Raw genomic sequence first — 25,241 nt, 5'->3', positions numbered from 1 at the left:
GTGTATATGGGTTAACGGGTATGCCTTTCTGTTTAACTGGTGTGTCATGAATTGTGCCAAAAAACAGGGTGAGTAAAAAGCAGAAAACATCATGGAGACCAATGAAAATGTTGCAGTGATTACTTCTTTTCTCCTGTGTGTTACTTAGTCAGTCTATCTCAAACTTGGTGCTGACTAATTTGGAACAATGTTTAGGTGCTGCTTGGTTGGACACGGACAAAATGTGTGGCGGAGCGCCATTGCATCGTGCCACAAGATAGGTGAAAATTTGTGTCCACCCAGTTGTCATTTTGTCATTACTGCCAATCAGAGCTGGAGCCAAGAAATACTCGTGACTACTACAGAGTCATTTGTCCTGGGAATAATTGCAGATTGTAACCTATGCCACTAAAGACAAAAGCCACATCTAAGTGGTTGTTAGAAGGCTTTTTGTCAAGTGGGCAAGGAGCTGATTTGCACAGCTTTCCAGTGTCTTTTTTCTTCTCTACATGCATTTGCAAATTGCCCCCCTGAGCACAAATAAAGTGTTTTGAATTGAGTTAAATTACCTCATGGCACCCTTGACCAGAGCGACCTCATCAGGTGAGGAGGCAATGAAGCCTCTCTGCTCCTGGGGTGGGTGAAGCACCTCTCCATCCACCCCTAAGCCATCCACCTGGTCTATCAGTCCATCCCCTTGGCTCTGACCCTGCTCTGTAGACTCCTTCACCTGGACTGTGTGGCACAGACACAAGGCACGCAGGAACAGCTCTTCCCTCTCCTGAAAACACAACATGAACATGTCAGATACGATGCAGTAAATTGTGTTGAAAGTATTTCACATTAATTTACAGCCCAGCATGGAGCGATAAACAGTAGCTGGAGTTCAGATAAAGCACTGATTTTATAACCATTTGTCTAAATTAGCTTCTCATCAACATGCCTGTTAAAGGGCAACGGTCTGTGAAGTGTTATCAGGCGCTCATGTGAAGACCACACAGCCACTTTGCTCCCCCCTCCATGTTGAGTCCATGTTGACATGTCAAGGAGATTGTATGTGGGTGACCTAGGAAGGGTCTTTCTGAGCAGCCAGCTATGTAATGACCATATGTTGCTGCATGTGTGACTTTTACAGCAGATGGAGGGACACCACAACACCCACCCTGCCAGCTTTCTGCTGCACTTTGTTCACAGGTCCATCTGTGACGCAGAATCCGTCCAACTCTGAGGTCGCGTCCCGGTACTTGTACTGGAATCCATCAATGCAGCACTCGATGAACTCCATGTTGTTCTGCGTGAGGGTGCCCGTCTTGTCTGTGAAGACATACTCCACCTGCAGGCCATGTGATAAAAATACATTACAGACTCTTCCAAACCTATAAAGATTCAGTTTCCCATTTAACAGGTTCCAACAATAAGATTAGGCAATTACTCCCAGAAAGAATTACACTGCATTAATCAGTTTAACAAAGCATCACCTTTAATTGAAGTAATCATCTGGCAAACCAAGTGTGACTGATCTATGGCAGCACTGTTTGAGTTAGAAGCACCATAAAAACAGAAGAAGTCAGGACCGCGCGGCCAATCTGGTGTTATTATAAGCAGCTCATATTTTACAGCAGCTGTGCAGATCAGTCTGGAGGCCAGAGTTTTGATGGACTCAATCTGACCTATGTCTCAACTGTACTTTTACTCTTTTTTTTCATATTTCAAGTGTGTGAATGTTGACTTTACAGAGAGCAATTCCACAGTGACATTTCTGCCAATTAAATTCATTCATTGAACTCTGAGCATCTGCCTGACCTGTCCTAGCTCCTCATTGAGGTCTGAAGTGTTGACCAGTGCCCCCTCCTTGATCTCAGGGTCAAAGAAGTCTTTGTCCCACGTGATGAAAAATGATCCCAGAAACTTCTGCATCTCAACTGTCACATACATGGACACCGGAATGATGAAGTTGAAGAGCACCATGAAGGACAGGAAGTCGGTGAACATCTTTAGGTACTGTTGGGGGAAAATGAGAACACAGATATATATTTAAAGTCCCCCTCAAAAAACACATTTCAAAGTATATTATAATAATATTAATAATTTGTTTAAAATGGTTTTCCCACATTTTAGTTTAAGAAAAGAACTCTGAAAATGGGCTGGAGCTTCTGGCCTCCGCCCTCCAGCGCTGCTTGCAGTAGGTCTTGTTTTCACTTTTTGCAGCGCTGCTTGCGCTAGGTTGACCAATGAAAGAGCAGTGCGCAACAAGATGGCTAGCGTTAGCCTTGAAGAAAATAGATTCAGCCTCAGATGAGGTGTCTATTGAGCACCGAAACAGCAACTAGCAGATGTATCCAAGTGTAGTTAACATCTTGTCTTTGCTTATGTTGTTTGTAACTGGCAGAGGCTGACACAGCATTTCTTGTTGACTGCGCTTAAAGTTTCAGGTTTCATCGCTAGTGTTGGCTAAAGTTTGTTCCCCTGTCTCTATGTGTTTCCCACGTAGTGACGTACCAAATCTACCTTGCCCAGCGTACAAAGGACTCTCAGATTTTAGGGAGGTACATAGACATCTCCCCCTTCAGTATAAGAATGCGAAAACATCTCTCTCATGACAAACTTGGCACAGGTACAAGTCAGTATAGTCAGGTTCAGACATTTTAGGGGACATTAACATAAGATAAACACCTTCTTTTTTTTAAATGAAGGGGGACATTAAATGTATATCATATCTTGCACTCTGTGTAAGTAACATCCATCATGTGCTTAAACTGAGATCAGTAGTCCTGGACTATCCAAACAACAGATGTAAGAACATGATGGACATCACAAGGTTGTATTAAAATGTTCACAGTTCTTTGCTAAGACAGAAGGTTATCAGCCAATGAAACGGGCCATGTCACAATGTAGGTCTGCAGCGGCCACTTTGCTGAGAGGAATTTTATTACTGTGGATCTGAAGAGGCTAAGGCTTATAAAACACTTTAATACGATCAAAGTGCGACCTCGCAAGTTACAACTACAAGCCCTCAGTGTCAGTATTTACCACGGAAACATTTGCAATACATATTCTGTAATAGAGAGAATTGATGCAGTGCTACCTACATGTAGACCCATTAGCTTTGCTTCTCTCAGCAGTGGTATTTCCTGTACAGCTTGGTTTGGGCCCATCACACACCCACAGTTCATTGCTTTGACAACAAGGACAGGCTGTTTGCTAAAATATGCTCTCACCAGATTGGTGTCCTTCTCTCTCTGGGTTTTCTCGTTGTACCAAGGCTCATCCTGTCCAGGCTTGCTCTGCCACACATACTTAAGTGTTGTGCACACTAGGGCCTTGCTCACCAGTATGCAAAGGTAAACCAGAAGGAAGGCATTGATAGACCTGGAAACATGAGAAATCAAAATAATCAGTGCCAAAAGTTTATCATGTATTTTAACTTTTCATAATTTCCTCTAAACTTACTTCTCCACAGCGGAGCGTTTCTGTGACTTGCCCTGGTAGTTGAGAGCCATCTTTGTCTCCATGCCAGTGTAAACTGCAACACCTTGAGAAAGGAAAGGAGAGGGGTTATCATTTTTAGCCACCTTCATCAAAGTAATTTATTGTAATAAAGTCGATATCATTTGACTCACCACATATTTTCTGGGTGTTCTTTAAAGTTGCCCCTTTCAGCAGGAGGTTTTCTGGGCCCAAAGACCTGCACAGTCACATCAGCGGATCAAACACTTTAGTCATACAGAAGCTGTGCAATCCACACACTCCTCTATTCTCTAAATGGAAACCTGGCAGGCGAGCTGGCATCCACTCTAAAATACGCAGTGACAATACACAGTATGACTGCAGTCTGGGCTTACACCGGTTCCAGTGTTCTTGAGAAGGACATTGGCATTTGTTTATATGGCCATTACAAAGCAGTCAATGATAAATGCCTGTGGGAGTGCTTTGGAAGCAGAGGCTGAAGCCATGCCAGCCTGTTTTAATTTTAATGCTTGTCCGCAATGAAGGATCAATGGAATAATGATTTGTTGGTGATGCAAAGGGAAACAAATGAGTGCTTAAGCAACTGTGTTTTGATTTTGCTCTCACTTAAAGTGGGCTGAGATGGTCGTGCGTGAGTGCTCTCACCTCACTGCAGGCTCCTGATCGTTTTTGTAGATGTGCATACGGCCAACAAACCTGGAACGAAAAGACAAACTCACTCAGAATCATTTGTAAAAAGTATTTCATGTTCTTTCTTTCTGGTGTTGTCCTGTGATTATTTTGTGGTTTTCACTTGTGATAAAAATTTTGAAAAATGTAAAAAAGGAAATGATTGGGGATGTGCTGACAAAGCTGAACTTGGACACTGTAATTTCGCTGCCTTCTTGTTCATTGCAGGAGTGTTTTCAGGTTTAAACTAATCAATATGCTGATGTACTGTATAACAGTAGTAGCATATCACTAGTATTGATATTAGTGTCGTTCATCACTAACATCATCGAGCTAATTAACTAATCGCAGCTAATAACAACCTATTTTTTCAGTAATTTTTATTTTATTTTGTACTTGATGCAGGTATTTTTGTAGATACAGAATGAATTAGGCTCATATATGTCTTGAACAAAAACATTAAAAATCATCTAAAAAAGACAAAAATGAGAAGAAGAAAAAAACAATGTAAAAATTGCATTTGATAATTATTTTGCATATATAATTCAATCTGTTAATACTGGAGTAGATGTGAACTTGAGGAATCCAAAACTGTGCAAAGTTCATTCATTTACACAGCTGTAAGTACTCAGGTTCGGAGGTTTGGGAGCCAGCTAATTACTGGTGGTTGGCCAGCAGCACGCTGTCGTTTTATTGACTCTGGATAGCAAGCATTTGGCGCTGTGGCTTACTTAGCCCTAGCACGTCTCAAACACCAAACTGATGCCTGGCTAAATGACAATTTAGCCAGGCCCTCCCAGTCCCAAGAGGGAGTCAAAGGCTGTCTGCTGACTGGGCTGAGATTCCTACAAGTGAATAAGAATCAACTGTGTGCTGAGCAGACCAAAGATTTCTGGAGACACCAGGCCTGCTACTGCCATTCCTAATATAAAACAAACAAGGCATGCCAAAGCCTCTCCACTTGACAATCTGCATGTTAATATTAGTCATTCGGGACATTTTCAACTGGCATTGAGTGAATCCATCGCCCAGCAAACCACAGGCAACGCATGCTTGTGGTGTAAACCTGTTGGGGCCACATGATAAGTGCATACTTGTAAAGGTCAGGCTGTGGCTGTTCACACTCAATGGTGGCGTTGAGAGATTCCAGATCCTTCTCTGTGTCTGGCACTGTGTAGTGTGTCTAGACAAGTGGAAGAGGCAGAGAGAGAGACAGGAGTGTGAGCGTTGACGGCTCAGGTCAAGTGATCATTTTTGCCGTCCTGACAACAGGGAGACAAAAGTGACCCAGATACTGTGACTCACAATTTGACATTAAAAGGCACAAAGTCATGCTATTTCTGAGGAATGACACACAAGAGAAACATGAACTTTCTTCAGGGCAAAGCTGATAACTCCAACTGCACTATCTTTGAAAACAACTGTGCTATAAAGAGATTTAAATTCCTATTAATCAGGGGTGTAGCGCTGTTTGTTTAAGTACTGCAGCTCATCTATGACACATACACATGCATGAACACAGTTACGGTGTGGCTCATTTCAAAGGTCATGTAACCTCTGTTCCTTTGTTGACAAGTTTGTGCATTAGTCAACTATAACTATGAAATGAAAGGATGATTTGCTGCTGCCTTTTCATCTTTTTACTAGTAAACAGCAGCTATTGACTAAGGAAAAATAATTTAATCCTCTGTGCAACTCCAAGACGACCACCAGCAGCTACCGGCAACTTTTAAGGTGGAATGTTTTCTTTGATTGTTACTCAGTGCACACCGTAAATATCAATATGACAACTGTAACCTTTTTATTTGTTTTTATTGTCTCTCTTGCATGCCATATGCTTTAGAGGCCGTTTACACGTACACAGTGATTTTGATAAACGGAGACATCTTCCTTCGTTTGTGCCCTTCATTTACACGCAAACGGAGATTTCTCCTCTGAAAACGAGTCTTTCTAAAAACTCCGGCCAGAGTGGAGATTTTGGAAAACTCCGGTTGCGCGTTTGCATGTAAACTGAGATAAACGGAGATAAACGGAGTTATAGGCAGTCGACGTCACAGTATGCGCCGGAACTTGTGCCTGTGTCAAAAGTGCGACCTATGTTGCTATGGTGACAATGGCTACGTGGAAGGCTTGAGCTTCTCGTTACACTGCCACCTACAGGTTTGGCATGCTCTTGTGTATATATACAAGGGTAAGTGTAAACGAAGATCTTTTTGAAAACGGAGATGGTGAAATGTCCGTTTATAAAAATAGCCGGCAACGTGTAAATGGCCTCTTAGTAATGATTGGATGAAGCCTCTAAAAAATGTATAGGCTAAGAATTTCTACCAGCTTATGCGAACTGCCAATATTGTATTTTCTCACTTGGAGAAAAAAGTGCTGCTGTTCAGATGTGCTCTGGCAGCACTACACCCCTGCTATTAATTATAAGAACTGAACAATTAATATAAGATACAAATATGCTCCTCTATACCCACTTCCCTTCTCCTAATCCAATAAAAACATAACAACTATAACTAATAATAAAACTACAACCGAACCATTCTGCTATGGAAAAATGACAGCAGAGTGACCCGTCTTACTTTATGGTTGGACTCTCCATCCAGACTTGCTGTGGTAACAAAACACGTGTCATCGTCTCGACTAGACTGCAGCAATATTAAATCACAGGGAAAGGTCTCGTCTTCCTCCACCTCCACAACGTCTCCAACCTGATCAAAGAAACATAACCAAACACCACTTGTAAACACTTTTCACAGCTTGCTTTCTCCTTCTTCTTTGGTCGGATTTGGCACAAGATGAGTGACAGAAGTTTAAACAACCACAGATTTAAGTAATGTAACCAATGGGGAGCAGGACGACTCCAAAATAAACTTACATCACTGCCAATTCTCTTTCAAGTTGTTGTGGTTTATTTGTTAGCAAGCAACTGCCTTCTCAAAGATAAAGCATAAACAGAGTAACATGATCACGCCCGCAGAGTCCTCTGTCCGACCACTGGTCAATAATCACTCATCGCTCTGGTTTGGTGAGCTGGCTACTGACAGAAAATGTGTCTCTTTGGCTTGCTAAATGTTTATTTTAGCTTGAGTCCCTTTAGCACTAGGAGGTGGCCTTTGGTGAACTTATGTGAGCTCCTGTGCTGGGAGCAGCTGTCCAAAGTTTTACACAAAGCAACACTGTTTAGGTTTTGACAGCTGGACGATGACTCTCAGTGGTGTCAGCAGCACTAGCAGCCCGTTCACAGCATCAGAAGTCATTTGGTTCACTTTAAATACTGAAAATTGTTGATTAAAGGGACAGTCCACCCCAAAATCAAAAATGCATATTTTTCTTCTTAACTGTAGAGCAATTTATCAGTCTAGATTGTTTTGATGAGAGATGCCTAGTGTCAGAGATATCGGCCGTAGAGCTGTCTGCCTTCTTTCAGATACAATGGAATTAGATGTCACTCAGCTTGTGGTGCTCAAAGCACCAAAAATACATTTGAAAAACTCAGTAGGATTGTCTCTTTCCAGAAATCATGACCCACTTACTCAAGATAATCCATAGACCTTGATGTAAGCAGTTCCCTTTAGGATAGACTCACAAATCAGTCTTGAGACGCTTTGCTTAACTAAAGACTGATGACTTTCTCCCTGATTTTGTGTTTAGATGGGCGGATACAATTTCAGAGTTTAAAAAAACTCCCTACGTTGCAGAACCAATAGTAAATCTGCAGGGCGGTCCTTCGGTGACTCGCTGAACTCTTGTGATTGTAAACATAGTCCCACTAGAAATAAGTGTAGCGGTACAAATTGGCTCAGCCATCCGGCCGGACTATAGAGGGAATCGCCTTGTTGTTTACAAATACTTCCGGGCAGAAAACCAGCAGAGCTTTTAGCTATATATGTATGTATGTATATATATATATATATATATATATATATATATATATATATGTATATGTATGTATGTATATATGTGTATATATATATATATATATATATATATATATATATATATATATATATATATATATATATATATATATATATATATATATATAATATCACATTTTTCACATCACTGTATCACCGTTTAGACTAATCCAATGTTTGTAAAGTCTGTAAACACAATGTTTGAACAAACATTACTATTTCTTAGCCATTAGCAGTGTCTGTAATAGGTAATAACGGTCCGTGAAAAAAATTATTTTTTCCAGCGGATATCTTAGTTACAACATGACTGAGCTAGCAAAGCAGTTTTGTGTTGCTATGTGTGGTATTTATTCAGTTTTGGGAAATCACGATGTCTAGAAAGCATCAGTGGCTGCAGCTGACAGGGACAGCTAACACTAGTAGCAAAGCTAACATCAGGACGTCATCTGTTAAAAGCCTCCCGTTGTCGGATACGACATGAAACTACTCCAGTTAGCTCAATCATGTTGTAACTAAGACATCTGCTGGAAAAAATATTTTCTTCATGGATGAGCACACGTTTGATAAAACGGAGTTTAATCTCTCGGCATCCATTTTCAAGCTCTCTGTGTGTTTATTTCCTTGCAGATGAGAAAAGGGGGAGCGCGCATTTCCGAGAAGGCGTGTCCTTTTCATCGAAGAAAGCCTGCATCTACTGCTAACTCGCCTAGCACCACTGAGCTAGCTAACGTTACAGCTCAGCCGAAGAGGACGCCATTAATATTTACATCTCGTGCTGTCACAAGCCTCTCATGCATGAGTAGATGCATTCTTCCTTCTGCGCAGTGATTTGGTTGAAAGAAAATAGTTCCTGAATGAAACTGCTCACAACAAGGTCTGTGGATTATCTTGAGTCAGGTCATGATTTCTAGACATTGCTGTTGAGTTTCTCAAATGTATTTTTTTGGCACTTTGAGCACCACAGGTCAAGTGCCATCAAGTTTTATTTCATTAGAGAGAAGGCAGACATCTCTACAGCCAATATATCCAACACTTGCAACTCACACCAAAATAATCCTGATTGATAAACAGCAGGTAAGAGGAAAAATATGTATTTTTGATTTGGGGTGAACTGTCCCTTTAATGCACAATAACCCTTGAACATCCATTAATGTTTGAAAAATACTGATACCTAAATAAACAGATAAGAACACATTGAAGAAATAACCTGCACAAACCACCCTGGACACATTATTAAGCATCACACCCATGTTTGAACATCTAATCAGTGGAGCATACAGAGCATGTTTCGCCCCTGTGCACAAAATTCCAAACACAGTCACGCCAAGCTGCCAGCAGCTCTTTCCTGGCCCCGTCTTTAAGGAAATATTTATTCCGACGGATGTGGCTGCTACCTTGATCTTCTCGCTCTCCTTCCGTATCCTCTGGTCTTGCTCTAGCACTGTCACTGGGTACTTATTCACCTCATTGTCAGCCTTGTGTCGTAGCCAGTCTTCATAGCCCTACGGCAACATATCAAAAATCAGAACTGCATTATTTGCTTAGTACAACAAAAAGGACAAAACTTTGTCTCTGAGGGACAGGACATTGATATCAGCACTGCAAGTTTGACAGGATCTCTCACCAATTACAAGGAAGAGTTTAAGACACAAAGAAATATCAGTGCATACAATACAATCTTAACATTTAGTATCTCATCATTATGTAGGAAAGAGTGCCTGCAGCAGAATGGGATAGCAATTGTCCAGCAGTGCATTGGAACAGTATGCCATGAAATAATACTGAGTCGGGGAAAAATAATAATTCCTGGGGCTGCAGCAGCATAAGGCACAAAGCCTAGTGTAGACTTCACAAGTACTTTAAGATAGTGATGGAGATAGAGGAGATGGTGCAGAGATGCAGAGGGGAGAGAGGGGGGAACCAGAGTGTGTGCCAAGGCGGAGCCCGAGCCAGAAAGCGGGATTACCGGGAAAGGTGATAGGAGGAGAGAGAAAGTCTGGTTGAGTGATGCGGAGAAATGATGCCAGGTGGATGAAAGGGGGAGAGAGGGGGAGAGGGAGGGGAGGCATTCCACGGATGGTCACTTGAACTATACAGTTCACCTAACCCTGACTAATAGAGTCGGGCAGACCGCCTTGGTGTCCCACTTCAAAGCCTGGCTGAAGGCGGCCCAGCGCTATCAGCGCGTCCCATATATTTTCGGAGGGAAGTCCACCCACTATTATGCATTTCAAAGCCCCAGCAGTAGACCGGCTAAAAAGCCAATCCTAGAACAATACATCTAAAGCTGGGACATGGAAGCAACAGAGTCAAAGAAACAGACCCTCCCCTTGATAATTTGTATCTCTGTAATAGACTCGCTCTCTTTCTCTCTCACACGCATTCCCCGAGAGCCCATTTCATCTTCTCCCCAATCAGAATTCACCAGCAGAGCACATTAATACAAAACCCAAGAGAGCATTAGTCACGTACTTTATACAAAAATCACAGCAAGGGAGTTATGAAGGCAGGGGGGAGTTATTATGTTATATAGAGAGGGGGGGATAGGGTATAATGCAGTGAGGGACAATATGAGGAAATGAGGACATGGCAGAAGAAATCAATATAAAACATCCATTATCATCAATACTCATCTGCCTCATTAGGCTTACCTGCTTGATAGCGGTTACTGTAATCACAAAAAATAAGGGTAGGCCACTGGTGACTGGGCTGGTGGGGGTGTCCACTATCACCTATTGAGGAAAAATAAAGACAAATGTAACGATTACACTCAACAATACACATATACATCACTTCAAATCTCACTGCAGCACGTGTGTTTGTGGTTACAGAGTGAGGACTGTGTGGGAACGGTACAGAAGAAGGGGTAAGCACTCTAAATGCAGGGTGTAGTCTGTTGCTGTGAGGCGGTTCTACTATTCCCTAAATTTAGTTCATCAGTAGGAAACACAGGGGAGACATTTACATTTTGGAAAGGAGCGAGGGAGGTTCTGGACCAGAACTTTTAATCAAGCGGGCCAGGGGCAGAGTGCTTAATCTGCAGGCATGCCAACACTTCTGTGACTCTGCCAAGGCATGAGAGAGGGCCAACACAAAGCTTTGTTGGACTCACCTTACCTGCCCGGGCTGTGCATAAGGGATGGGTATGTGTGTATGCATTCTATTTTTGTGTGTAATGAGAATAACACCTTTTTTTCCCACCAAAATCAGCTTGTGTGTGGGGGGGGGGGTTTAAAACGCAGGAAAACTTACTAAACACAGGTGACAGACTACTTTACAACTGCCAGTAGACCAAAGATGAGTATGCATTTCTGAAGTCAAACTGGAAAAAAGGTAGTAGACAGTAGAAAGCAGCATGGAGGCCAGTGACAATGTTACACTTCTCTTTACTTAAGCAGTCTCCCTTTCAATCTCAGTGCCAACTAAACCATGAAAGATGTTTGAGCGCTGCTTGGATGAAGATGGAAGGTATTTGGTGGCGACCCATCATTGCATCACGCCAGCAAATAGGCTAAAATTAGCACATCTATCCAGGTGTTGTATTTCCGTAACTGCCAATCGAAGCTGATAAATACCTGTGACTACTGCAAAGTCATTCATCCCAGGAGTGAATGCCAATTGCAACTTTTACCATTAAAAACAAAAGCCAGATATTAGTGGGTCTTAAGCCTAGTTCACAATACATGATTTTCACCGCGATTTTGACATCGCAGAGGATCTTGGGAGCCACACTGGGTCGGAGGTGAGTCGGCAGATAGTCTGCCACGACGAGTCCTCATGTGTGAACAAGCCTATGAGCAAGTCGCCCCCTCCTCTGCGACTGGGACCAGATATATGGCATGCTATAAAACTAGAGAAGTGTGACACGACTGACAAAGAGCATCAGCCAATGAGAGGCGGGATACGTCCCACATCAGCACGCAGGAGGACGGAAGAAATGTGAGGAGGACAAGCCGCAGGGTTGCCAGGTCTAGTTGCTTCTTTTGGGCTTGTTTCCATAGACCTGGTTGCTTGTTTCTCTGCCAAGATCTGGCAAGACTGACCAGCCAGCAAGCAACAACAACAATGGCGGCGTCCACAGGATCACGGGGAGCACGTTGTGTTTGGATCCAGGCCCTGGAGGCAGATCTGATTCAACACTGGGGAGAATATCCATGCCTTTACAATGTGTCGTCTCCAAGTTTGGTGACGTCACCGCGTTATCTGGGCTCTGTCAGCGAGGGCTCGGTGGAGAAATCTTGTGGTGTGCACACACAGGTCGTAACGCAGTTGGCGAGACTCCCAATGACAGAAACACACATCGCCAGGTATGAACACTCAACAGATTACGACAGTCTCCGCGACGCAAAATCGGGGTGAAAATCATGTAATGTGAACTAGCCTTTAGTGTTTTTTGTGCAGTGGGAAAGGAGCTTAAATGTGGCCCCACTGATCAGGTAATCCCAAACAACCAGTTTAGGAGCAGCACCTGACCAAGGCTCCCAGCTAAAGCCCCAGCACACAAATGGCCTTGTGTGTTTTCTGTGTTCCTTAAAACCATCATAAGATGGATTTATCCTGGCATTTCTGATCCTGCAGAAAGCAGGCTGGTCTCCCCCTGAGCCGAAGTGTGTATTCCAGCACGCACAGACACAACACATCCAGCTCATTGGTATTCTGACCAGGAGCATTACAAGCTGTCAGATAGACATCAGCTCAAGGAAGAGCAGGAGATGCGTTTTTGAAGCAGTCTCTGGTGTCACACAGACACACTCTGTAACCATGCAAACACACCCGCTCGCTCGCATATACACTCACAGAAAGTACAAGGGCAGGGAGTTAGTATCTCACCAGAGTTTTACTGTGATTACAATTAACTGGAGGATAAATCAATTACAAGGCAGAGATGGACTAGTGCACATCGACCATTTGGAGGAGTGCAGATTCAGAGGAGAGTCTGCATTATATTTGTAGTGGTTGGCGATTCCGGTGAGACAGAAGCAAAAAGTATTCTGCCGCAGTAGCCTCAGGTGTAGAGAGCCAGAGGTGAGAGTGCTTCAAAAGAGCAGTGTATGTGTGCATGAGCATTGTATAAGGGCCTCTGTGTTAAAGACTCATTACACCTTGAATATTGCCATAGGCTATGTAGCCAGTGGATTATTGACTGCCTCGAGGTTTACCCTGGTCAGTCAGCTCGCCACTGTTTGGCATGACCAGATCCTCAAAGGAGAACACTTCCCACTGGTGTGATGAACATTGGAAAAAGGTGATGGAGCACTTTATTTCTGCCTATTTCCATGGCTGGATTGAAGGTTGACTGATCACAGAAAGCGAAAAAAAGGCACCTGCAGGAGGACTGAGGACATCATGTCCCTCTAATGCAGCAGCCAGATGGCCCAAACCTGACAAAGGGTGACCACGGCACAGAGAGAACACTTTACAGAGCAAACTCTCGGCGTAAATGTTGTTTGATTTTTATTTATCTTTGATACTTCTATGGCAATTTTGATGGCAACTGTTCAGCAAAGGACTATAAAAAGAGATAAATGATGGCGGTGTCTTTTTTAGTATCAGTACATAAACAGTGATTCTAAAAAAAAACCCAACCAAATCTTCGATCTGACACTAAAATATCGTGTGAAATCAGACTTGACAAGCTTCACAGAACTGTATCAAGGACAGCCATCATTTCTGAACAGGGTGAGGGTGAAAACTGCCCTTTAATGCGTCAATAGTATCATTCTTGAAAAAATACTGCTACAGCAACCTCCTGAGAAAACTAAAACCTACACAAAACCTTCAGCTACTGTACTCCTGCCAAACAGTGCACAATTCTCCCCGAGCGTGTCTTTCACAGTTTATCCACGCTGATTCACAACAATCCCCACCAAATTTCCAGATGGCCGAATACCTTTCCTCCTCTGCACCAAACGCAAAGCCAAAACATCTCAGCAATAGGAGTGAACTGTGTGCTGCTGCTGATGTGCTGGTGTGATATCAGAGCTGCAGAGCGGAGCAGCACAAAGCCCTTCATCTGAGCCGGGAAGTGTGTCAGAGTGAGCGACAGACAGCAGATCCCCGGGGTTCCAGGGCAGCGCTGTGGGCCCCCGCGTCCTCCTTCCCCTTTGCCCTCTCGCCGCCCCCCCACTCTCTCCTCCTCGTCTCATCGCTTTCTATCTCACTCTCTCACTGCACTCTATTCCCATTCGATCAAATTCAAGCAAAGACATGCAGGGCTATTTATAGCAGAGTGGTGCTTTTTTATCAGCCTGTGTCTATTTGTGGCACTCAGAAGTACAGAGGGCTTCCTGGCTGCTGACGTCAGCAGTGCAGCGCTGCGGAGAGATGGGTGGAATCAAAGAGAGGAAGAGAGAAAGAACGACAGAAGGAAAGAGACCAAATGACAAAGGGCGAGACAAAACGAGGGTAGGATGGAATCGGAGGACGCGTGACATTTGGCGGTTGGTAGAGCATTTGCATGAAGCCTCTCAGGGGAAGTGAGAAGGTTTATTTCTGTCTGCGAAGATGCGAGTGTAAAATGAGTACACACGGAGCCTGTGTACCTGTTTCCCTCTCATCCTCACGCTCTGATATAATAGCAGGCTGCATGGGAAAAACTGAGTGGTTGGGATAAGGAGCCCCTCAAGAGAGGCTGGATTAGTGGAGAAACGCCAACCACGCTGCAGCTTGGGTAAACACCGTCAGCAAACCCCGGACACCCACTGAGTCATACATCAACGTGCACAAGCACACACACGCACATACATACAATGTATTCACACACAAACAGACAGTCTACGCTGCACACATCACACACCGATAATCCTCGCGTTTGTGGGAGTGTTGCAAACATGCTTGGCGGTTTACTCCCACATAAGTGTACCGCATTAGCTCATGATAATTTCACACGTTAGCTCACAACTGTCCAAAATCCAGCACCTTCATGAATTAGCCGAGGATCACCAAGTTAAACCAGACAAACTGGAAAATAAAGGCTGTCAACTGAGCGTCCACTGTAAATACAGGAGGAAACAAGAACCGGGGGAAAAATAAACACTGCAGTTGATCTGCTATTGACTTAAGAATGATGGAATTACTTGGCGACAGCAGATACTTCTCAGTTTAGTGCAGTGCTGGGCTTCTGGAGGCAGTCACTGTGAGCTCATTTAGTCAGCATGCGGACTAGATAGAGCACATCCCTCTTGTGCAGACCTAACACCGGCACCTGTTTACACTAGAGGGCTGTTTGCCGCCATAGTTTAGCTTACTGCTAAAAGCAGAGAGGTTAGTTTCCATCTCCGTGGATCAGAAAAAAGGACAGAGAGAGACTGAGATGAGAGAAGAGCAAGTGCAGATGTAAGAACTAAATCTTTTGTTTTTTGTTCCCTACACCATCAACCAGTGCCACGTCCCAAAGAGGAGAGAAGAGGTCAGATAAGAGCACAGAGCAGGGGAATACAGATGCCAGTCAGAGCGTGTTAGCCAGTGCTGCTGGCCAGCTCACAGTTTCCACTCATGAGGACAGGGCTGCTCACACACAACACAAGCTAACAATGGCAGACATGGAAAAAAAAATCTGGTAAAATAAGTCTTTTCTTTTCAGAGAATAACAAAAGCATTTACAATAAAATATATATGCAATTCAAAGCATACTTCTATTTTGGGATTGCCCAAAATTACTGCATGTGACTTTTTGGGAGAGAGCGGAAGCTAAAATAAAAACTGTCTCAAATACAGATTTATGGAATTTCCCTACCGACATGTCGGATAAAAATAAAATCGACATGCTCCCGAGTCCTCCTACTGACAGCCCTTCAAAATCCAGTATTACGCTCACACATGATCTCACAACTCTGGTGCAATGGAAGCAAACGTTAGATGTGACATGCAAAAATCTAGCCTGCAATCTAATGGATACTTCTTTAGAAAGATGGACCTTTGACATTGTAGCCTACCTTTTCAATTCAAAATTCAAATGTATTAGTCTAAAAACAACGTAGGTGGGATTAATGTACATTTGTGAATATGCACGTGTGTGTATGTGTGTATCAGGGCTCAAAATACTTTCTCTGTACATGCACTAGTCCATATAACTTTAAAAATTACACTTGTCATTTTGTTGTTGTATTTTTACTCACACCAATATGCACCATTTGGTGTTTTTGTCCTGGCACTTCTGCCACAGCCGCAAACAGATCCAGCCTAAATTGCAGTCGTGTGGTGAAACTATTTTAAATGTTGCATGGTCATAGGTACATTTTGAGAAGATTCTCAGCAAACTTAATATGAAAACGTTTTATTTTATTTAGATATTTGTTATATTAATACAATAATTCTAACAGAATAGACCTCTAAACTTAGATCACTAACTTCTCATGATTAAAACACCTTTAAATTCTGTTTGAATATGAATTAGACTAGATGTGACAGATTGATTATTGATATTGAAAAAAAAATGATTTTTTTTTTTTTCATAAAATCAAGCACTGAAATCCCACATGAGGAGGTTTGTCCTGTGTAGTGATACATTTTGATATTTAATTTGTGTCGCTGGGACATATAACATGGAAGTTACTGAAAAAACTGCCATTATTTTCTTTTAAAATTATTTATGTAAAATAAATTAGCAAGACATCAATAATAAAAATAAGTTTCCTATATGACACCAATTTAGTAAAAAATTTTAATAATAATTTTCACTAATATTGGCAAGGAAAGGTTTTCAAAATAACAGTGGTTTTGTGTCATTTAAAAAGTAATACATTGATGAGCCCCCAGCAGTCAAACAGAGGGCTGAGAAGCAAGCTAGCTGTCCTCCTCCCACCAACATCGGGTGACACTGAGTAAGAAGGCGCCACTGGGTCAGGAGTGTATGTCTGTCAAATACCCAGCTCATAACTAACCTCACCACAGCGCGGCCACAACTGGCTTGATTGCAGTGTATTTCGGTGCTGCTGCTGCTTGTTTGTGCGTGCGCTGTTAGTGTCTTCTTTAAGCTGCATAATTAAATCAGTTATTAATTTCTGTTTTGCTGCATAACAAAATGGACATGTGGTGTGAGAGCATGAGAAAAATGTCACCTGTGGTCAACAAATGCGTGAGTTGACAGTACAGGTTACGTGTACTGCTGCATGTAGAGCTGAGAATTACGCGCGCAGCTCAAATTTTACGCGTACTACAGTGCATATGTATGTGGTATATTCTGCACTCAGGACTGCAGAATATTAAATGATGTGTGTGACACAGGTCAAGGAATATATCTATTCTTAAAACCTTTTAAAAAAACATTGACACACATGCATGCACAGTGGTCATGCCCTCAGGGAAGCTTTAGCAATTTTGACACCAGCTATGACTGCACACCTGTTTCAAACATCCTGTACAGTTCACACATCTAGTATCTGTGTCACACCTGTCATGTCCACATGCAAATGGACACACTCTCTCACACTCTCACAGAAGTTTCTCACAGGATACATACACACTGTACAGGTCTGTTTAACACAGGTTTTAAAGCCAAGTTGAATGGGACACATTAACTCACTGAGATTGATCATCAACAGGCTTAAACCCACTTCATATGTTAAATGAGAAAGCATGTGTGTACGTGCAGGCCCTCAGGACACAACACCACAGTCACAAACAGAAACCATGAAGTCATTATTTAACATAAATAAACAAACCCTTATCTGTGTTTGGGTTGACACACTGACAAAGCTTGTCCTCACCTGCACCAGGAAGATGATAAGGAAGTAGAAATTGGCAATTCTTCTAAACTGTTCAAACAGGTTCTTTGGTAGAAAGTTCCAAACTGTATACTGTGGGAGGAAAAAGAAAAACATGCATGTTAAGTCACAGAAAAATAAAATGGGTGTTAGAGTTCATGGCTCGCTTTTTACTGCTCTTTTCTGCATAATTTTCCCATTCAGCCATGATGTTTTTCAACAGAACTTAGGGAGGTTAAAGAAAGGCTTGGCAAGGGGAGAGAGATTAGAGGCATTCAATATTCACAGAGTCTTGCATATGTGCTTTCAGCCTGTGCTGGGGAGGGGGGAGAGGAGAGGCAACTTCAATAGCTCCGAGTCTCTGTTCTTTGTACTGCCTAAGGAGTCGACCCTTGGGGGACCACAGGTATTCTATTGATTCAGATTAGAGATTTATCTCCTTAATTTGGCTACCCTTGAATGCAGAGCCGATGAACTTATCAGGTTGGTGACTGCATCTGGGCGTTTTGTTCTTTTTTAAGTGGCCGTGACTGCTGATGCCATCGGGGCTGAAGCGACACTTTTATCTGCTTTAAATCCCTGAGAGACGGCTCGACAATACCCTGCTGGTAACACGGTGCCACACAACAAAGTACGAGGGTAAAAAACACAAATACATGCACGTGCGCGCACACACACACCCGCACAGAAACAGCAATAAAGCACTGTTTATGAAGGGGGATGTCTGCATGGGGATAGTGTTGAAATGCAGCGGCAGCAGAATGGCCCATCTCATTTTGCCAGTGAGAAAAGAGAGTGAAAGTAATGAGAAAAGGGGGGTGGCGGCAGCAGCGGCGAGGGTGGTGGTGCAGTAGCAACCAGAGCAAGAGAGGAGAGGCGGAGATTGGACATTGCGGAGTGCAAAAGCAACAGGATGATGGAGAGCAGAGGCATGGAGGAGCATAAACACTACAGCCGGGGTAATTAAAGGCTGTTTACCCTGACATACTGGCAGGAGCCAATTGATTGGCCCATCCTCACTGGGACCCTCTGCACCACTATAAATCCCACTGCCGTCTTAACACTCACATTGCTTCCTCCTCCTCATCACTTTCACCCTTCATATCAATAAGCAAAGCAGCCAGCACCTGTCTGAACCATGACGCTGACACAGTACTGAGAGGTGTGATTTAGGTGAGGGGGGGGGGGGGGGGTAAGTGTGGTCTATCAGAGCCCAGGGGGAAACGACCAAATTGCCCACCCTGCCAGTACATTAATAGCAGCCATGTATTTCACTGCCACAGCTAGTGCTCCCCTGACAGACAAATAATCGCCTTCCGTTGGGAGCGAAGACAAGCGCGTGGAGAGGCAGTGGGAGGAGGAAGAAAGAGAAGAAGACACAGGAATGCTCAGGACTGTTCAGGAGTTAATTCCAAGTGTTAGATAAGAGGAGAAAAATGCCAAAAGGCAGGTGAAACACAATCCGCAGAGGAGCTGGGAAACAAACAGAGGTATATGAATTTTATCTTGGTGTATGGCCAGACTGGAGCCCTGGCATGTGTGTGTGAGTGTGCTTTGTACCTTGGAGGACACAATCCTGTTATCACAGAACTTGGGTGGGATGAAAGCCTCATTGGTGGAAGATGACCGATGACCAACATAGATAGTCCTACTGTCCACTCTTCTTTCATCACCACCGAGCTGGAGGACGGAGCAGTGGAAAGGGGGGGGGGGGGGGGGGGGGGGGATGGGAAGAGATAAAGATAAAAAGAGAAAGCAAAGAGTGGACATGTTAGTAATTCTCAGTACGTCTCTTCACTTAAAACAGAGATTAGAACTTGAACCAGCCGGTTACATCTAAACAAATACAAAATGCTTATCATACAAGAAACAAGAATTACTTGAGCGTAAGCCAGAATTAGACCCACTAACTACAGCAAGGGGGATGTAGAATAAATCAATGAAAACAAAAGACTTGTTTTATAGTGCATTGTTATTTTAGGTGCAGCAAATCCACAATGATCACACAGGATTTGTTGTGGCCATAAAACATCTTACAGTCTGATGGGGCCTAAATTCCACCCACAGGTCAAGAATTAAGAGATTAGAATTTCTACAGTGGTGCAGAAAATTATAAAGACTTGAAAAGCACTCAACTGTTGAGCACGAGCCAATAACTCCGAGAGGGGACAAAGAAAAGTATGACAAGGATCACTGGGCCAAAATGGTGATTGTGTGAGGACTATAACTTAATTCCTCCTCTCCCAGGTGGTCACTCATCAATGATAGACGAGTCATAAATGCGGGCAGCCGGGAGAAAAAATGCTGCGCTCAGATTTATGGGTTGAGCCACCTTGTCGTGCTGCAGATGGCAGGGTGATATGTGCACACACACAAAAAAGTGTGCATGCAAACATTAGCCAAATGTCTAACAGAGGACAGACTCCAGGACGCGGGTCAGGAGCCAGAGACACGCTGGACTCCCCTCAACATGAGGTGGCCAGGGCATTCCTCTTCCATAAAAGGCAGGTAGGATGAATCACAGAGGAAGGAAGGGAGGGCAGATTGTTGTCTTAGCTTTACTTTAAGAAAGCTTTCCTTGCGTAAATGTCACAAAAAACAGTATAAATGATGACCCAAGACGGAAAGTGTCAGGTAGGACCTTTTTCTTTTTGAATTTAAAATCAGTGTGCCGCACTGCACGGAGCTGATTGGGTTCATTCTCCTGTGTGTGGAGTAACCTGGGGCTGCAACAGCACTCGCTTCATAACTGTAAGTGCAGAAATTCATACATTAACATTATTTTTAGGCTTGTAAGCTCTTATTGTTCCAAGCACTGCTAAAAGTTTATAACAACAGTGGCTAAGAAACGGGATTTCATGTGGAGCAGTCATGTCTGAACAATGCTGTTTAATAGGGGAAAAGCAATACAGATCCAGTGTATCATATTAGTGCATGCATCACTACAATTAAGATTTATCGTCATTAAAGCTACTGTTGGTGACCCACACGGTTGTAAATGAGACAGATAATCTGTAACAAAAGAAAAAATCCTCCTCCTCGTAGTGCTTCTAATGGCATTTGCTAGAATCCACTGCACGTGAATGAAAACAACCAACCAGAGCTGAGAAGTCTAACGCAGCTGTCAATCATGTCAATCACTGCTCATGAACTGCAGTCAAACTGCCAAACTAGGCAGCACTGATCAAAAACAAATCAAGATTTTGTTACTGCATTGCCTATTTCTTACCTAAAATGTTTTCAGACACATATTTCAGTGCACTGTTTAGCTGTCAAATGAGAGGGTGGTGCTTTGTTCGGGTTTGACTGTTTTCTACTTGGTGGCCAGGTCACAAACTTTCTCATTTTACAGCTAAACAGTACACTAAAATTCATCCTTCAGTCATTCATCGTCCATAACCGCTTGTCCTGTTGATGGCTGCGGGGGGCTGGAGTCTATCCCAGCTGACACCTGTCACCTGCATGTGACAGCTATCCCAGCGGGGGTGCACCCTGGACAGTTCGATAGAAAATTACAGGTCTAACACACAGAGGCGGACAACTATTTACAGACACATTCACACGTACGGGCAACGTAGAGTCACATACATACAGCTTCCGATGACCGATGGACTGGGGCCGGAAGCCCCTACCTTAGGTTCAAGCCAGGAACCCTCTTGTGAGAGAATCATGATTCATATTTAATCAGCGGTGCCTAGTTTGCCAGTTTGGCCGCAGTTCACAAGCTGTGATTGACATGAATGGCAGCTACTTTAGAGACTCCTCGGCTCTGATTGGTTGTTTTCATTCAAGTGCTGGGGATTCTTGCAAACACTATTACAAGCACTACAAGGTGGCGGAGGAACATGATTCTTATTCACAGATTTTCTGTCTCATATACTGCTGTGTGGATAAAGTGAGTTTCTGTAAATACGACAAGAAGTTATTTTTTATAAAAGTTACCAGCTACAGCTTTAAATGGGATCCTGAATGAATCCAAATTGCGCACAGGCACACATGACATTTTTCTGTCCTAGAGAGAGCAGCCCAGAAAACTTGGCCTATGCTGTTCTCTCAATGGCCTCAATTTCTATTCCTGACATCCCACACACAAGGAATCCTGAGGCTTTGGGTGGACAGCCACAAGGGCTGCAGGATCATGATAGCGACAAAGCCAGTATACTGGATCAGCCAGAGCTACTACACCCTTTGATTCTACCTCCTCTTCTTTCTTATCCTCAAGCGTGTTCCTTATCTCACCATGCATGAAGACTTCTCCCACCTCTTTCAAGGGTAGACTAACTGATCAGTCAATAATCATTCTGAAGATATTACAATGATGAGCTGTTGAGTACCAAATTGGATAAAATTACATCTACTGTATCTGTATATGTGTATCATCAGATAAATGTCTCTTTTCAAGGAATCTTGAGGTCATATTAGAAAATCTGAGGTGCTTCTGGGAAACTATACTGCTGACAATGTTGGTGAAGATTCTCAGTCATCCAGGTCATGGTAATCTTAAGTGATATATCATAGGCAATCCTAATGAAACACATCACAGCCAGGTGAGTCAACAACTCAAATGTGACCTTACTGACTCTGAAACTCAGAGCTCACAGGTGACGTCAACAGGGTTCACACCTACACAGGTTTTAAAGCCTGCAACTCTGCACCGGTCCATTAGAACTGAAGAAGAAGTGAAATGTCTTTAAGAAACTCAAGCAAGTCCAGTTGCCTACGATATAGCACTTATGATTACTGCTGACAATATTTTCCATTTATCCTCCAAAAAAATCTATTATTTCTATTTATTCTATTTATGTGTCACATGGGTACTAATAGTCTGAGGTTCAGCCTGTCTGTCTGCTTCCTATCTGTGACACTTCACTGATTTTATCACTGTGGTTCATGAACTTTCGACTACACATGTCCTCAGCTCCGAACTGATTTCTACCTGCTGTTGTTACTCATTTAATAAGGAAGTGTGACTAGGGGTGTAAATCACAAATCATGATACTGCACAAAAATTTAAACGTAACATTATTGGTTTTGCTCCCATTTTTTACAGGTTTAAATAAAAGATCAAAGACTTTTTTGATGCACTCAATAGATTAATTTCTGTCACATTTTGGTCACAAATTTGTTAACATCCGTGTATGTGAGCACTTCTTACTACACAGGTGTGCCTTGGGATGGTCACAAAATGTTCTGCTCTAAAAATGTGCAGTTTGATCACAACAGCAAAATGGCACAGATATGGCAGGTGCCATTGGCATGCTGACTGCAGAAATGTCCACCAGTGCCGTTGCCTGTGAATTGAATATCCATTTCACTACCATAAGCATCTTCAATGTCTTTCCATTCATTTGGCAGTACATCCAACCAGCCACACTAACGCACGAGTGCGTTACGATGACCAACTGCTGTCATCTCAAGACAGAAGAGCTTTCCTGAGACGGTTTCTGAAAGTTTGCGCAGAAATTCATCGATTGTGCGAACCAATTACTCTATCAGCTGTCCAGGTAGCTGGTCTAAGATGATCTTGCAGGTGAAGATGCCGGATGTGGGGGTCCTGAGCTGGTGTGGTTACACATGGTCTGCGGTTATGAGGCTGGTTGGATGTACTGCCAAATTCATAGAAACTGCATTGAAGACTGCTTATGGTAGTGAAATGAACATTCAGTTCATGGGCAAGAGTGCTGGCGCTAGGAAGGAGGTGTGCTTGGATGGAACTGGTGACAAAGATGTACCCTTGGAATTTCAAAATAAAAACATATCCTAAAGATGATATTATGTATCGATGTTTTCACTTTGCATTGATAATACTGGAGCACTGATCACTGAATTGATATATCAATTCAGATCGAAGTCTCATTACACCCCTAACTGTGATTTAGGTTTTCTCACTCTCCCTCTCTTACACTCATTTCTACGTTATGTGAACTGGTGGAGAGAGACAGACAATAAACCTGTACAAATCATTTTTTAACAAGCTTGTCTACCCACAAACATGCTGCATCTTGCAAAGTGCAATCCTGTAACGTCAACTTGTTTTCCAGTTTTCCCCTTGTTTCAGCTTCACGTTTTAAATGGGACATGCCTTCAAGTGAAGTGTCCCAGTCACAGCGAGGTGACCAAGATTTTTGGTTTTCCCCCATGAGCAAGTTCATACACGCATCATGAATGTGTTCAATATTTATATGTATAATCCCTCTGTAGCACTGACAATTTCCAAAATAAATCTATCCCAATAAAATGTGGGGGGAAAAAAACATTTCATGCTCTATGCACCTGTAGAAATGGGTGAGGTGAGCAAGTACCTAAATCAATAAGTAAGAACAAAAATTTCGGTATTTAAAAAATATTCATGGGTATTCCAACTGTGTCACAAATACCTGATTTTTATAATATATTCAAAAAAAATTTTTTTTTTGATTTTCTACATTAAAAGCATTATTTTAGATGGTGGCTGTATGAGTGTATGGTTGATCAAACTTGAATAAAGTAATAAACTAACAGTCAAAATCAGCACCTGAAAAACAAGCTTGTGCATGTCCCACACTATCCATGTATTTCTCCCACGAAACTCAACAACATTATAAGTGAAAACACTTCAAACCAGTTCTTCAATGCAGTTGCACTTTTAGCTCAAGCACAAGTTGTGCAGCTAATACTGTGCCTGTAAATTATTAAGGTTATGCAAGCCGATGATCTGCTTCATCTAATACAAAGGCCAGCAACATGTGGGTAGAGGGGACACATTACCATGAACATCTGATCCTGGACGAGTGCCAGGAAACGTGTGAATTACGGCCACCTGGACAGCGAGCTGCCCAAAGTCTGTTGCCGACAAGAGGTTAGATCAAAGAATAGCCTCAAACACTTGGAAGCCTAAATTTATGCATGCAGGGACAAACATGGCCTGCGTAACTTCAGTTTATGCAATAATTTGCTTCTCATTAACGGTCAGATAACACAAAATAAAGAAAAACTCCTTGTCTTAATTCCGAAATATTTCCCATCGTCTCCCCAGTCCAGACTAGAGAAGGGAGCCAACAGCCTTACATAATGCTCCCTTATGCATGAGCTGCCATGTTCACACCTCAGTATGGTTGTCAAATCTACCATCCCCTACCCGCTCGGCACACACTGACACTCCTTCAGCAGGACCGGACGGACTGGGCTGCCAGAGGATGAAGGGGGAGAGTGGGAGGAGGGAGAAAAAAAACGTGTGAGAGAAAAGGAAGTACAACGGCATCCAAGGACACAAGCACATCCAGGTTTGCTTTATCAAACAACAACCAGCCCCCAGGAGGAACAGTAAGCCAAGGACACCCTCACGGACTACTTTGTTCATTTATTTGAATCAGATGCAGAGTTTCTGGCAGTTATCCTTCCTCTGTGTTCTCTGAAAAAATGCCATCTACAAATGTACTTGCAGCATTACAGATATGCAACAGAACGATCAGCTAACATAACATTAGGAGACGATGTAGATGCGGAAAAAGCAATCATGTAC

The 25,241-nt window shown here is 42.9% G+C and overlaps 1 protein-coding gene across 8 annotated transcripts in view; it reads right to left on the bottom strand.

The window, feature by feature from the left end:
- Positions 1-25,241, bottom strand: part of atp11c (ATPase phospholipid transporting 11C (ATP11C blood group)) — a 59,649-nt gene that overhangs the window by 16,088 nt on the left and 18,320 nt on the right. For all 8 annotated transcript variants that reach the window (XM_078169410.1, XM_078169407.1, XM_078169409.1 and 5 more), the window contains exons 2-14: positions 19,301-19,420; positions 17,744-17,833; positions 10,688-10,768; positions 9,431-9,538; positions 6,699-6,827; positions 5,211-5,299; positions 4,093-4,143; positions 3,600-3,664; positions 3,430-3,511; positions 3,198-3,348; positions 1,783-1,980; positions 1,142-1,312; positions 549-760 (exon numbers count right to left, since the gene is read on the bottom strand). In XM_078169410.1, coding sequence (XP_078025536.1) covers positions 549-760; positions 1,142-1,312; positions 1,783-1,980; positions 3,198-3,348; positions 3,430-3,511; positions 3,600-3,664; positions 4,093-4,143; positions 5,211-5,299; positions 6,699-6,827; positions 9,431-9,538; positions 10,688-10,768; positions 17,744-17,833; positions 19,301-19,420 — 1,547 coding nt within the window. The remainder of the gene's footprint in view (positions 1-548; positions 761-1,141; positions 1,313-1,782; positions 1,981-3,197; positions 3,349-3,429; positions 3,512-3,599; positions 3,665-4,092; positions 4,144-5,210; positions 5,300-6,698; positions 6,828-9,430; positions 9,539-10,687; positions 10,769-17,743; positions 17,834-19,300; positions 19,421-25,241) is intronic.

Source organism: Epinephelus lanceolatus, chromosome 7 (assembly GCF_041903045.1).
Source record: "Epinephelus lanceolatus isolate andai-2023 chromosome 7, ASM4190304v1, whole genome shotgun sequence".
Classification (NCBI taxonomy): Eukaryota; Metazoa; Chordata; class Actinopteri; order Perciformes; family Serranidae; genus Epinephelus; species Epinephelus lanceolatus.
This window is presented reverse-complemented; position numbering and strand designations above follow the sequence as displayed.